Below are 14,656 nucleotides of genomic sequence, written 5' to 3' on the forward strand. Positions count from 1 at the left end.
TCTGGGTGGCTTATGGCACTATTTCTAATACAATTAAGTGGAAATATCAAAGTAAAATCATAGTTACAAGATGGGGAAAGAGGGAGCTGGAAAGGGAGAGGTGGGATTGGCTGTTCATTAATCAACCACCCCAAGTGTGAAACTCCCCTGTCGGGGCCCCAAGTCATCTGGCAGAGCCAAGTCATAAGGCTCTTACAGAAGGTCAGAAGGATGGGAGCCAATCTCACCTCAGGAATTGAGATATAATGAGAATGCAATTGTTTCAGATCCAGTACTGTGTATGGGGACCAGTAGTCATAAAGCGACAGTCATAAAGCATGATATCATGTGACCTCACTAACTCACGACAGCAGTTGCAGCAGTTCTGTCTGCCATTGTGAAGCAAACCTTGCATGGTCATTAGGCACAACAACATCACGTGGGCAACATCTGTGATCCTCCGCTAGTTTCTCTTTTTTGCTCGTCAGAAGCTGGTAGTGAAAGTCACAAATGGCCGTCACATGACTGCAGGACACCACAACCATCATAACTGCGAGCTGACTGCCAAGTGCCTGAATCATGACCATGTCTACAAGAACTGGTCATAATTTCTCTCCTTTAGCACTTTCATAACTTCGACCAACAAATGGTTTCTCACACAATCTTTGTTAAATTAGGTTGTCATACTAATAAAGTTGTGACTTTACTATCTCAGAAATCTTTCACAGAACATTTTGTGGAATTTGATGGCTTACCATCGAAGGGATGGCGAGGCTCTCCTTCTATGTCATCTTCAGCCAGGATGACTTCTTCTAAATGAAATGATTGAAATTAAGCTAGGAAGGCAAAAGTAATTTGCCAACTGTAGAAAGATGCCAAATTTAACCCCCCCCCCCAAAAAAAAGAGGTTAGCTATAGATGACATACTTTAGCAAATAGTTTCCTGAAAATAACCATTTGAAAGAGAAGATAGCTGGACGAAGTAGCCTTAGCTAGGTGAGAGCCTGATGAAAAGAAAGACAACTTATTGATCTAATTTTATGGGTAATTTTATGTATTCATGGCTATGTTCCAGAAAAATTCTGTCAGAAAATATCTTTGGTTCAGACAATATAATTGTGACATTTTTATATCAATCATGAAAATACGGAGATATAGGATGGAGAGAGAAATACACAAATGGTAAAATTCATTGTCACTTGCTTGCGTTTAATTTTATCTCCTTGGGATTAATAATAGCTTGGCAAAAGTATTTAGTTCAGCAATACTTATGATTAAATTAGTAGTCGTATAAAGGTAAATCTTTTAAAAATAAAGGAAAGGTCTAGACTCGCCTTGTGATAATCAAAGTTGTGTAGGTAACACAGGAAAATAAAAATATGTTCTCAGTGAGATATTTTTATGCTAAAATATTTGTACTGAATATATCACTGCTTATCCTTGTAAGATGAGTGCAATATTTTGCAAATTAAAAACGAAGCAATTTTTTCAGAACAAAAAATATCCCAAACAACTATTCAGTTGTTAAACAACTTTAATTAAACTGAATCCCAATAGCAAAAGCATAACATGTTAGTTAAAACCTGAACATTATAAAAGTAATGTGCAATATGTACCACTTCCCCATTGAAAACAGCTGCCTACCCTTTTCTAATGTTCCAGACCATTAAGACCTGGGTGTTCAGGGACACTTTTAAGGAAGGGAGGTAGACTGAATATTCTCCTGAATTAGTAGTGCTACAGGGGTGGAATACTGGGTTTTTTTATATTGGTCTGTGTTTAACAAAGTCTGGAAGTTGAATCATGGCAACTGACTTCTTTCTTGTTGTTTCAAAATGTTTTGTTGCTTATCCAAGTAGCTTCTTCAGTCTGAACAAGTTGGTTAAGGAGACCTCATATGTCCTCCAGATAAGTTTCAATTCTTACTACTGGATAGGCTCGTCAGTCCCAAGTGGTCCTAAACTGGTCTTAATCTTCCTATGAAGGTTCAAGCCTCTTCACAGGTTCACAAGGGAGGCCATACTTAATGACCCATCTAGAATAAAGGGTTTAGGAGCTGGGACATTTACATCTCATTGACTCTCTGCCTACTTACCTAATGAGGTAAGTAGATTAGTACAGGTAAGAAATGAAATCTCCCCGGAGGACATACATATATGGAGTCCCCTTAACCAACTTGCTCAGACTGAAGAAGCTACTGTATTTGGATAAGCAGTGAAACATTTTGAACCAATTAGAAAAGAGGTGCAATTGCCATGATTCAGTTTACAGACAATTCTACCTGGATGACTAAGAATCTTCATCAAGATACTGAGTTTAACAAACTTACTGTAAAGGGAAATACTTAAGTCACCCAGAATAAGACTGATTGGAGCTACATATAAGCCTAAATAAACAAATCAGTGTGTTCTGTTATGGTATTAACTTATTTCTGTGCACTATCTTGGAAGCCTATTTTGTGAATGAAAGTAGCATGTTAAAAGTAGTAAAATAAATAATAACAGCAGAGTTTTGCTATAAGAAAAACTATCCCTGGAAATAAAGGAATATACCACCTCTGTCCAGTTGAGTAGTAACAATAATTGGTGTGAAACACTTTTTGATAAACATTCTATTCCAGTTCAGAATCCAGCTAAATATAAAACTTAAAAATACAAGAACAGATTGGACAGCCATTTGTCCAGAATGCAGAGGATCTCCTGCTTGACCAAGGGATTGGACTAGAAAGCCTCCAAGGTCCCTTCCAACTCTGTTACTCTGTATTATATTATTCAGGAAGGTCATCAATATTGAATATTTTAATATCAAGCCATGAATTCACTGCCTCACCATACAAGTGGGTAGCCAGCAAACTTCTACTTAAAAACGTCTACCAAATCAACTGGAAATGTTAACCTCTTGTCAATTTGAATCTTAATTCTAGGTCTATAGGTCATACAGTAGTGATTTTTTGAATAAGACTTATTTTTGCGATTAAGAAAAATATGTGACCCATCTCCAATTGCTGGCAGTCCAAGCAAAATATCCTATCATCAAGAGGAAATGAGTTGAATACCAAGCCAAAATAATAGAGACAATGCTGCAGAAGTGAATGTACTTCTAAAAGGTTCAGTTTACCATTATTACTTAGTCCACCCCCTGCCATCTCAACTCAAGTATCATGAGACACTAAAGTGGGTTAATCTAAATTAAGCCTTGGTTTCAGAATAGTTACAACCTTATTTCAGGCTGAAGGCAGACTGCATCTAACTATAAAATGGGTCTTTGTACTTGTAAGAATAAAGCTAGAAAAGAGCAGCCAAATGGTCAAGAAACAGAGGTTTTCTCTAATTAAATGTTACAATGTCTGAACTTGTTAGCTTAGGGGGGAAATGGTGAAAAAATATTCTTATATATATTTTTTATATATATAAAAAAACACACAGGTTATGAATAGAAATGTTTTCCCCTTTTTTCAGAGTATTAGAACTTGGGGTCATCCAAGGAAGCCATGTGACTGAAAATTCAGAAAACTGGTTCCTGTTGTTGGGGAACATAAAAGATGCCATTGTCCTAAGTCATCATTCACTGTGGGAATAAAATGCTGGACCAGATAAGCCTAGCATATCTCTTCTTATTTTTTTTAGCTGATATTGTATTACTGTTTTACTTAATGTATAATCTATTTAATAAAATATCAAGCCCTCCTGGTATCTTTTTATATGTACTTTAGTAAACCTGTCTCAAATCTGTGAGTCCAGAATTTTACACTGATCTCTCCTGTGATTTATTTTAACTTGGCTGAATTGCAGAACATCCTTAGTTTGATACTATCTACACATCTGATGAGTATTCTTCATTCTATGAAAAAGTACAAATGTTTTGAATTATACCAAGTCTAGGACAGAACCCTGGGGCACTTTTGTACTGAGTTTACAATCAACAAAAGAAAGCTACAAAAGATACAGGCCAAGACACAAAAATTCAGTTTATTAAAAATAATAAACTAGGCAAAAAAAAGAGAATAAAAGATATGTAAGACTTGCCTGCTTTGGAGATCCACTCCATATAGCCATTGAGCTCCCGTTCAATTTGCTGTTGTCTTCTCAGCTTCAGAAATGCACGCCGATTTTCTACTCGCTCCCTTTCTTTGGCAAACTCCCTGTAGTCAGAGATGGAACAGCAATGCTGAATGGTCTCTGTTACACACTTAATTTGCAGGAAGGCATCACAGAAGAAATACAAAGGCAGAAAGAACCTAGGATTTGGGGATGTCCAGTTGCCAGTAAACTGTATTTTCTTTACAGGACTGAAAAAAGCTACCGTAAGCACTAATACATTTCCTCTATGGCAGATGTACTAGATACTTACCCAGAAAGCACCCCTAGCACAAGGTTGAGCATAAAAAAGGATCCAATGATGATGAGAGGGATGAAGTATAGCCAGTTCCAAGCACTCCCTGAGGCATCGTTGCTCTGGAGGAAAAAAGAGCATGAAGTCATTGGATACTGAAGTCATGGAGTAGATTTTTCATCAAAGTCATTAACTCATTCAGGGTATATTTTAAAGGATAGGAACAGTGTGTGGGCTGGTGTGATATCAAATCAGACTACCATCACAAGCACAAACAGATTACAAACCTACAAACTTAATAACTTGTCAACCTCCCATCAACTAGCCAGTTAGTTTCCCTAGTGATACCCAGTTACAAAATACAACAGTGCAACACTGTCTAGATGCATTTTAGTTTTCTAGTTGTCTCATCATCTTCCATTCTAGTTCTCTTCCACAGTTCTTCCATGAGTTATTTGCTCACTAATACCAACCTAAAAGACCCTCCCTCTCCTACAGAAATATTTAAAATAAATTAACCCCTAATGTCAGGTTCTCTTATCAACCATCTGGCACAAAGCACTTGACTGGGAATCTGTATGGATACCCAGCAGGAATCTGTAATAAAGATATCAGAGTGAACAATTTGAAAGGAATATTGAGAAAATGGTCAAATTAAGCAGGTACTATTTACTATCTAATGAGTCAGAAGATGGAAGCGATTAGTACACCAACCATTTTGTACTATTCCTAGCTTAGACATGAACATAAAGATACAAGATAGCAGGGAATGACAGCCCAGCTAATTAATTTGAGAGAATTGATTAATTTACTATTATAGAATTCTGGAATACATAGCCCGCAAACTCAGTGAATAGACTATTTCTCCTATAAACTGATCAGAGTTTGCTTATACAGGTTGCCCTCGATTTATGATAATTGAGCCCATAATTTCTGTTGCTAAGCAAGGAAGTTGTTAACTGAATTTTGACCCACTTTATGATTTTTCTTGTTACAGTTGTTAAGTGAATCACCGTAGTTGCTAAGTTAGTAACACGGTTATTAAGTGAATCTGGCTTCCCTATTGACATTACTTGTCAGAAGGTTGTAAAAGGGGATTACGTGATTCTGGGACATTGCATCTGTCATAAATGAGAGTCAGTTGCCAAGCAGCTAAATTTTGATCACGTGACCATGGGGATCCTGTAACAATCATAAATGTGAAAAACAGTCATAAGTCACTTTTTTCAGTGCTGTTGTAACTTTGAACAGTTACTAAATGAACTATTGTAAGTTGAGGACTACACCTGTATTCAGATTCTATTTGCTCTTCTATCTGTAGTCCTAACATATAAGACTCACACAGATGCCACCGTTTGGCATTTCTCACCTGCCTTGAGCCTCTGAATGAAAGACGGGATAAAAATCTAATCCATAAATAAAGCAAGTCATGTAAAAAACCGAGTGGTTTCATGAATGCAACGCACCAAGCTAAGTTAATGTTAACATTGGGGAGAGTTTTCAGTTTGGGGGGGGCAGGAGTTGACTGGATATGGCATGCAAACCCTGACCATTTAGTTAATATATTTCAAAGTATGAGGTAAACCCAGAAAGTGGGTTAATTCATCAACCAGGTTAAGAATGTCATATGAATGCAGCCATGTCATTCAGATAAGAACACTAAAGTTTGCAGTGTTCCATAATTTCTAAAGTAAATTCAGAAGATGGCTTTAAAACTGGGCACTATTTTTACCCTGCTTGTTATCATTTAAACTTATCACGTTTTCTCAGCAGTCATTCCTATTATGAAATAAACTAAATTCAAGCCATTCAAGCAATCAGACACTGCGTCCCAAAAATCGGAATGCTTTTTATTTCTCATGTCTAAATCTCACATTGCCCAACTTTACTTCTCTGATGTTTTCTAGAACTACGATCCTTGTTGTGGGGACAATTAATCCAAAGATGGAAGAGATCAAACCAGATTCTCATCTTGTACTCTCTTCTGCCTCCCCCCCCACAATTCTCTGCCCCTTGAACAGAAAGCAACTCCTACCACCAATCCATCCAAGACACTGGAGCCTTTACATTGGACTTGAATGCTGTTCAAAGATTGTGGGAATTGATCATAAGACAATCATTTGGGAAAATATGGTTTCATGGACTCCCCACTTAATGCTATTTCCCGTGGGTGCTCTTGCTAAACTTTGGAGTATTTTGGAAAAGACAGAGAAGCACCTTCTTGGCTGTCAAGAACCGCCCGTTGTTTCCAGGTTCCAACGTTAGCCTGGTTGGTCTTTTGTGTAGAAATGGGGGCACAGACAAAGCAGGAGAAGGAGATCTCCTTTTTTTAAATTTTATTTTATTTTGTCACAACAGTATATTGATATAAAACATTGATATAAAACAACAACACATCATAAAAAGAAAAACATATATATAAGCAAAAGTATGCAACAACTATATTAATTTGATATAATGAAAGGGAACAATAGGACAGGAACGGTAGGCACTTTTGTGCTCTTATGCACGCCCCTTCTCATACCCATTCAGTTTTTCTTATTTTGGATAGGCAAAGAATGGGTCCTTCAGACTCCATGTACAAAAGATGCACCCAGTTTTCAGCAGAAGCACTTGGCTAGCTCAAGGGTTTCAAACTTCTTCCAACTCAAATTCCCAGGAGAAGAGTCCATGAAACTGGCAACACAAAGGAACCATCCCGTGAGCTATGGTGGCACAGTGGTTAGAATGCAGTACTGCAGGCCAACTCACTGCTCACTCCAGCAGTTCAATTCTCACTGGCTCAGCCTTTCATCCTTCCGAGGTCAGTAAAATGAGAACCCAGATTTTTGGGGGGAATATGCTGACTCCAGTGGTGGGATTCAAATTTTTTTACTACTGGTTCTGTGGGCATGGCTTGGTGGGTGTGGCATGGCTTGGTGGGCGTGGCAGGGGAAGGATACTATAAAATCTCCATTCCTTCCCCACTCCAGGGGAAAGATACTGTAAAATCTCCATTCCCTCCCCACTCCAGGGGAAGGTTACTACAAAATCCCCATTTCCTCCCGATCAGCTGGGACTTGGGAGGCAGAGAATAGATGGGGTGGGGCCAGTCAGAGGTGCTATTTACTGGTTCTCTGAACTACTTAAAATTTCCGCTACCGGTTCTCCAGAACTGGTCAGAACCTGCTGAATACCACTTCTGGCTGATTCTTTAAACCACTTAGAGAGGCTATAAAGCACTATGAAGCACTATATAAGTCTAAGTGCTCTTGCTGTCCCAGCAGGCAGGCAGAACTTCAAGCTCTGCCCTCATCCTCACAGTTGCATTTTCAAAGTGACAAGGTTTGAGTCACTTGATCAGTTCAATCCTTAAGAATACTTCCTTTAGAAATGGTTGACAAAGTTACATTTCTGAGAGATTTGAACTTAAAAGTCCTTGATCCGTGATGGTGAACCTATGGCATGTGTGCCACAGGTAGCATGTGGAGCCATATCTGCGGGCACATGAGCCATTGCCCTACTCAGCTCCAGAGCGCATGGGCAGGCCGGCCAACTGATTTTAGGCTGCCCTCACCACCCTTCCCCTCCCAGGAGTCTCCACTGGCCCGTTTTGGATGCCAGGTAAGTACAAGGCTCGCGCGGAGGCTCTGAGAAGGTGTTTTCAGCCTCCAGAGGGCCTCCAGGGGGGTAGGGGAGACCGTTTTTGCCCTCCCCAGGCTCCAGGAAAGCTTCTGGAGCCTGATGAGGGTGAAAAACAGGGCCCACTGGAAGTCGGGAAACAGGCTGTTTCTGGCCTCCAGAGGGCCTCCAGGGGGGTAGGGGAGACCGTTTTTGCCCTCCCCAGGCTCCAGGAAAGCTTCTGGAGCCTGATGAGGGTGAAAAACAGGGCCCACTGGAAGTCGGGAAACAGGCTGTTTCTGGCCTCCAGAGGGCTTCCGGGGGAGGCCATTTTTGCCCTCCCCAGATTCCAGGAAAGCCTCTGGAGCCTGGGGAGGGTGAAAAATGGACATGGATCACTAGAATTTCCTACAGAATTTCCTGACCCATGTCCAAGTCTGGACATGGACTGTTTCCGGTGTGTGCATGCGTAGGGGGTTCATGCACACATGCGCGGGGGGCATTGAATTAAGGCTGACCAGAGAGTAACAAAGATAACAAAGTTTATTTGGCTGTTGCTGATGATCTATGCTCTTCTTAATTGTTTGAGGACCCACTTGCCAAGCACCTGGGAGAAGAGCCAGTAAAGGTTCCTGAAGATGAGTTTTTGGAATGATTGAGATCTCTGTTTGTGATCAGCAATTCTACAGATCTGGCATTTAGCTGTTAACCAGAAGTCTATACTTTAACAATGCAAATCTTGGCTAGATTCCCTGGGGCATCATAATAGAAAGAAAGAAAGGTCTCTCCTTCTGTGTTTCTTTGTTGAGGTCAGATATCTTTTTACTGTTCTTATTTGTAGGAGTTCTCCCACTGCAGACATCTGAGGAGGTCACAGAGAGAGGGGAGGGTGAAGACAGTATGTAAGATATCCACATCTTACTATTTATTCTATGTGTCAACACATCATCCATCTATTAGCATGCAGTGTTGGAACAGTTATTCCAAATTGTCTCATTAACTCATCTCTCAGTTCATCAGCAAAACTGGGCTTAAAACTGATCAGGGCAAAATCATTCCTTGCTATGTTTCTATCAAATAATTGGAATTTTGCTACGTATTCATGAATCTCCCCGGTTGTTTTATTTTAGTTTGTGATTTTTTTCAGTTTGCAATTGCTCTTCTAGCAGAATCCTCAAATGCAGCTTTAAATCTTTGCATGAAGTTCTGGTAATTGTATAGTAATGGATCATTGCCTTCAATTTGGCTGTTGCTTCTTTGAGCTAGCTTAGAACAAATGTCACCTTGGAGTGATCTGTAGGAAATTCTAGTGACCCATCATAAACAATTCAAACTGAGTCATAAATGTCATAAATTGGTCTTGGGGTTGTCCAAACCCTCTGGCAAACTCCCACAGTAGTGATGGTGAAGAAAAATTGGCTAGGCTGCAGACTCCTGCTGAGACAAGCCTTGCCTCAACTGCTGTGTTAATTGTGCAATAGCATTGTCCAGGGTTTGTTATTTGTATATCCACTTCCTGCTGATGTCATAACAATGTTTGAGCAAGTTGTTCTATGGCAATGAGGTGGCCTACAGATCTGAGGACATCTCCCTGATCAAAGGAAAGATTCAAAGCATCTCTGATTAGGCAGCAGTGAAGCTTTCAAGATTGGTTGGGGCTTCAAGGTAGGCTAGGTCAGGAAACAAGTTCTACAACAGTGCTATAGTTGCATGGTGTAATAACAGAATATTGATAGCTTGACAGAGATTATATTCCCCATATCTTGTACAAATAAAATAAAGGTAGGATATTCTTAAGTTTCTCCCTTTCAGAACTAACTGGTGTTTCTAGCTGTTGAATAACTTTAAGGCCATCTCCGGTCTCCTTTACAGCAATGAACAAATAATGATGCAGGCATTTTTAAATTATTTTTCCTATCGTCAAGCTTCTACAAGCCTCATGTTCCCACAAAGAAGAGAAAAAAGTTTACAAACAATATTGCAATATTTTCCCTGGGTTTCAAAAATAATTGGAAATGCCTTCGAGACTCATTGTCTTCTAGCATAATCAGGATGCATTGTAGGAAGCTAGATTATACCAGATGTTTTGACATTGTAAAGATACAGTGAATGGGGGGAATGTCCAGGCAGTGAAAGGGATAAAAGAAAATTAGAACAGTTAATAGAATCCAGAAAAAAGCTTGTACATTCAAGATTGTAATTTAGAAATTGGTTAGCTTTGTCTCTCCACTTCAGTTTGATTTGGAATTTGCATTTGGGTAGTTTGTTCTACCCTCAGCTCCTGGCCATGTCTTTGATTCTATAATTGAGCTCATCCAGTTTCTTTTTGAAATTATATGGTCAATTTGATATTTAATGATGTTCCTCTATTCAAGCATTATTTGTTTGCTTGAAGACTGTGTTAGCTATGAAAAAAATCATTGGAGTGGCAGAAATTGATAAACTAATCTCTTCATTTTGTTCTCCTAAGCCATGTAATCCAACTACATTTTCCAATTTCATGTTTCAACTTTGGCATTCCATTTTCCAATCACAAGTTGCAAATCTTGCTTGCATGTTCTGTCGATTTCAATTTGATCATGAAACTCATCAACCGTCTTTTCTTTTGCATCAGTGGTTGGCGCATAAACTTGAATGATCATCATACTTTAATAGTTATGTCCGTGAAATCTAATCAATATTATTTGGTCACTGATTGCATTGTAGCCAAGTACTTTTCTTGCTAAGCCCTTCCTAATTATAAAAGCAACATTTCTTTTTCATTTTTCATCTTTAGTAATAAATGGTGTGATCTTTTAACTGAAAATGTTCACCTCAATCCATCTCAATTCACTGATGCCTAAAATGTCAATTTGTAGTCATTTCATTTTATTTTTCACTGTGCTGAGCTTTCCTGTAATTATGCTTCTTATGTTTGCTGTTTCTACTGTAATTCTATCTTTGCAGCTTTGGATTTTCTTTTCCTGTGTAGCAACTTCAGCAACTAGATGTCCTGAAGGCTTTAATCTAGCCATGTCATAAACATTAACCATGGAAACTAGTGATATATTTATTATATTTGTTCTTGTATACGACTTATTAAGCAATAAAAATTAATAGGCGCTGTACAAAAAATAACAGTAGCATATCTCCTGCTCATAGGCTTGCTTTTATTTGTACTCTGATCCATAAAAACATAGAAAAAAAACCACTTTTCCTACAATCAGCTTTAGCAAGCATCAACTAAACAGTTGAAAATAGATTTCTGTTTCCTTACTTCACAATTAGTAATATCAAGAATGGGTACATATATGCCAGCCTTACTCACCAACAGCTATGGTCATCCATATGCTTCTTCCCAATCAAATATATACACCATATAGTGAAAAAAAAAGAATCAGGAAAAGAACAAACTAAGAAACATAACCCTGCAAACATTTCAGAATCAGAAATAAGAACAATCTAGCCATTTTCTTCTCACATCTCAGCATCTAATGGAATGATATTAGATACATTCTAATTGTTTAATTTATATCCTTACCTTTACTTCTAACAGGATGCAAAGGTACCATTGAATTATGAGCAATAACTCAGTGCTGTTAATCAATATACCAAGTAAACTCAGTTCTCCTATTCGATTCTTTAGCTGCTATTAAATCTACAGATGAGCTTCAGAATGATCTGAAATTTAGCCAAGGGAGATTTTGCAGGACACAATTTTAAAACATGAGGTAGTTCCCACAAATTGAGATCATGGTAAATGTGCCACATGTTACATATTTTTTACCTAGTCATTTTAATAAGAAAAAGAAAATTTCCATGGAGCAAACAGTTCTCCCAAACAATCCTCCAATGCAGCCAGTTGGAATAACTAAGAGCTGTTATGAGATAGGAAGAACTGAGGGCAGTATGTACCAATGGATCTAATATTGAAGACCTTGATATTTCAACTTTTACCCCAATAAAACCATGTATACTGCATATAATTTCCACTATGTATTTGCTATCAAATTGAATTCAGGTCATTTGGAACAAAGGACTATGCTTTTTCTGAATTTATTCTTCCAGATGGAAATAATCATAGATCTTTAAAATGTAACATTTGCAATTTATGACCTAAAGACAAAGGAGTATATAGAGTTTAAACTCTCTCTCTCTCTTTCTCTCTCTCTTCTGTTATTATAAAAATATAACAGTTCTGAGGGCAGGTGAAGGGGATGATTCATAAATTTTGAAATCAAAATAAGCAACCCTCTAAGTGCTAAAAATGAGAATGTGATACACCAGTCAGAAAGAACATCTTCTTTATAGCATAAGAATCTCTTGAGGAGAAATATATAGAAATACTTTAATCTAATGCTGGGTAAGTACAGATGTGCAAAATGTTCCATGTACAAACTGTTCTGTTCATGGAGCAGCTGGCTTAGGATGATGTTTTCTTGAATCAAACATGTATTCGGCATAATTTGGTCTGCATATGACTGGGTTTTTGTTTCAGATATGAAATATCTGAAGGTGAAATATCATTACTGGAGCAAGAGGGATTCAGGTGGTTAGGGATACAAAAGAACCAAATACAAGAATTTCTTAATGATGACACATCTGGACATAATTATTGATGTTTCATGGGAGGCAGGAAAGGAGGGAGAGAAGGGAAAATGAAGGGAAGTTTGGAGGGTGGATGGATTAGCTATGCTAGGAGCAATGTGTTATGATGCAGTGGTCATGGCAAGGCAGGCCTCTAAAGAGTTCTTTATTTCTCTTAATAAATGTTTTAGCCAAAGGCCCTCCAACAATCAGTAAGGCTCCACCCCTACACTAGCCTGCAGGCAACCACTCACAGAGTCCCAAACTCAGCCCCAGTAGTACAAAGAAAATCCACAGAGTAGAAGCACGCTCATAGGGCAAAGTCCAGGTTTCCAAGTACAATCCACCAAGCAAAGTCCAGGCACAATAAAAAGGCAGTCCTCAGGGCAAGAAACAGGTCACAGAAAAGAAGCTGTTCCAAAGCCCCAGCGAAGCAGAGGCTACACACAGGCCGCAAGAGAAGGGCTAGGTCCAAACCAAAATGCAAAGAGCAATCTTCCAAGCAAGGCAAGGCAAACGGCAAATAGGCACGAGCCAAAGGCGGGGGAGTGTAAGCCAAAGCAAACAATTGTTCCTGACAAAGACTAACTCCCAGGGTTGAAATCTACTTACCTTCCTTACCGGTTCGGAAGTACACGCAATCCGCACGCGCTCGCTTCACTCGTGCGTCACATGCGCGCACAGACCTTCTGTGCATGCGCAAAACCTTCTGTGCATGCGCAGAAGGTTAAAAACACATTACTTCCTGGTTAAAACCAGGAATTAATGACACCCGGGTGGGTGGCGGAGCTTTGCTCCGCCACTACTACTGGATCGCCGAACTACCGGCCACGATCGCTACCGGATCACGCAATCCGGTCTGATCCAGGAGCATTTCACCCCTGCTAACTCCCCATGGCTTCTCTTTAAGTTACTCCCCTCCAGGTGTTCCTGTGAGGTGACCTTCTCCCGAGTAGCCTTGCATCGCTTCTCTGGGCTTGCCTATGTTCCACTCTCCTGGCTCTTGGATCGAATGGAGTAGACAGCTGTTTCTCATTAGAGGAGATTGGCTGCCTACCAGCACCACTGCTAGTCAGCAACCGATCCTTCCCTATGCAAGCCGGCAGCTCTATGTCTGGTTGACCATCTCCCCCAATGCCTGAGGGTCCCGGGACAGCATTGTCCTCAGCCCCTGGCGTGCCTTCCCTGTTGGACAGTCCCAGTTCCAACTCCTCCTCTGAACCGGGCTCTGAGGGGGCCATGACACAATGTTCCTTACTGCTAAGACCAACATGATAAGGAACAAGGTTTTTGTAAGTGAAGTTCTTCCATAGGAACCGTGACAATGTCAGCCCTCAGAGTCCAATTCCCAATCTCGCCTTTTTTGTTCTGCCCCTGAAACTCCTCCTCGCCTTATTTGCTCTGCCCCTGAAACTACTCCTATAGAATTACCCCAGACTCAGGATACTAGCTATCCTAACTGACAGCAGGAGGTCTGCTCTCCATCTTCCTCCTCAGTCACCAACTTGCTCAACCCAAGTGTTGCTCCTTTTAAATTACCCAGAGAGAACCAGCAAATTAACTGCTACATTCTGCTAATGATCTCTCAATCAATTTATTTATTTATTTATTTATTTATTTATTTATTTATTTATTTATTTATTTGTCACAACAATATATATAAGCATCACACAAAAATATTATATAGTATATAAACATGTATATGTGGAAATATAAGGAGGTATAAGCATATACTGTATATATAAGAAGAAAAAACAAAAAACAATAGGACAGGAACGGTAGGCAAGTTTGTGCTCTTATGCACGCCCCTTATGGTCCTCTTAGGAATGGGGTGAGGTCAATAGTAGAAAGTTTTTGGTTAAAACTTTTGAGATTATGGGAAGAGACCACAGAGTCAGGTAAAGTGTTCCAAGCACTGATGATTCTGTTACAGAAGTCATATTTTCTGCAATCTAGATTAAAGCGGTTAACATTAAGTTTAAATCTATTGGTTGCTCTTGTATTATTGCAATTAAAGCTGAAGTAGTCTTTAACAGGAAGGACATTACAATAGATGATTCTATGAGTTAAACTTAGGTCTTGTCGAAGGCGACGGAGTTCTAAGTTTTCTAAGCCTAGGATTTCAGGTCTGGTGGGATAAGATATTTTGTTGTTTTCAGAGGAGTGAAGAACTCTTCTT

At 39.3% G+C, this 14,656-nt stretch overlaps 1 protein-coding gene across 1 annotated transcript in view; it reads right to left on the reverse strand.

The window, feature by feature from the left end:
* Positions 1 to 14,656, reverse strand: part of LOC131190545 (voltage-dependent P/Q-type calcium channel subunit alpha-1A-like) — an 84,797-nt gene that overhangs the window by 4,082 nt on the left and 66,059 nt on the right. Inside the window, exons 6-8 of the mRNA XM_058167881.1 lie at positions 4,330 to 4,433; positions 4,005 to 4,120; positions 735 to 791 (exon numbers count right to left, since the gene is read on the reverse strand). Of these exons, the coding sequence (XP_058023864.1) occupies positions 735 to 791; positions 4,005 to 4,120; positions 4,330 to 4,433 (277 nt within the window). The remainder of the gene's footprint in view (positions 1 to 734; positions 792 to 4,004; positions 4,121 to 4,329; positions 4,434 to 14,656) is intronic.

The sequence above is a fragment of the Ahaetulla prasina genome, chromosome 2 (assembly GCF_028640845.1).
Source record: "Ahaetulla prasina isolate Xishuangbanna chromosome 2, ASM2864084v1, whole genome shotgun sequence".
Lineage (NCBI taxonomy): Eukaryota > Metazoa > Chordata > Lepidosauria > Squamata > Colubridae > Ahaetulla > Ahaetulla prasina.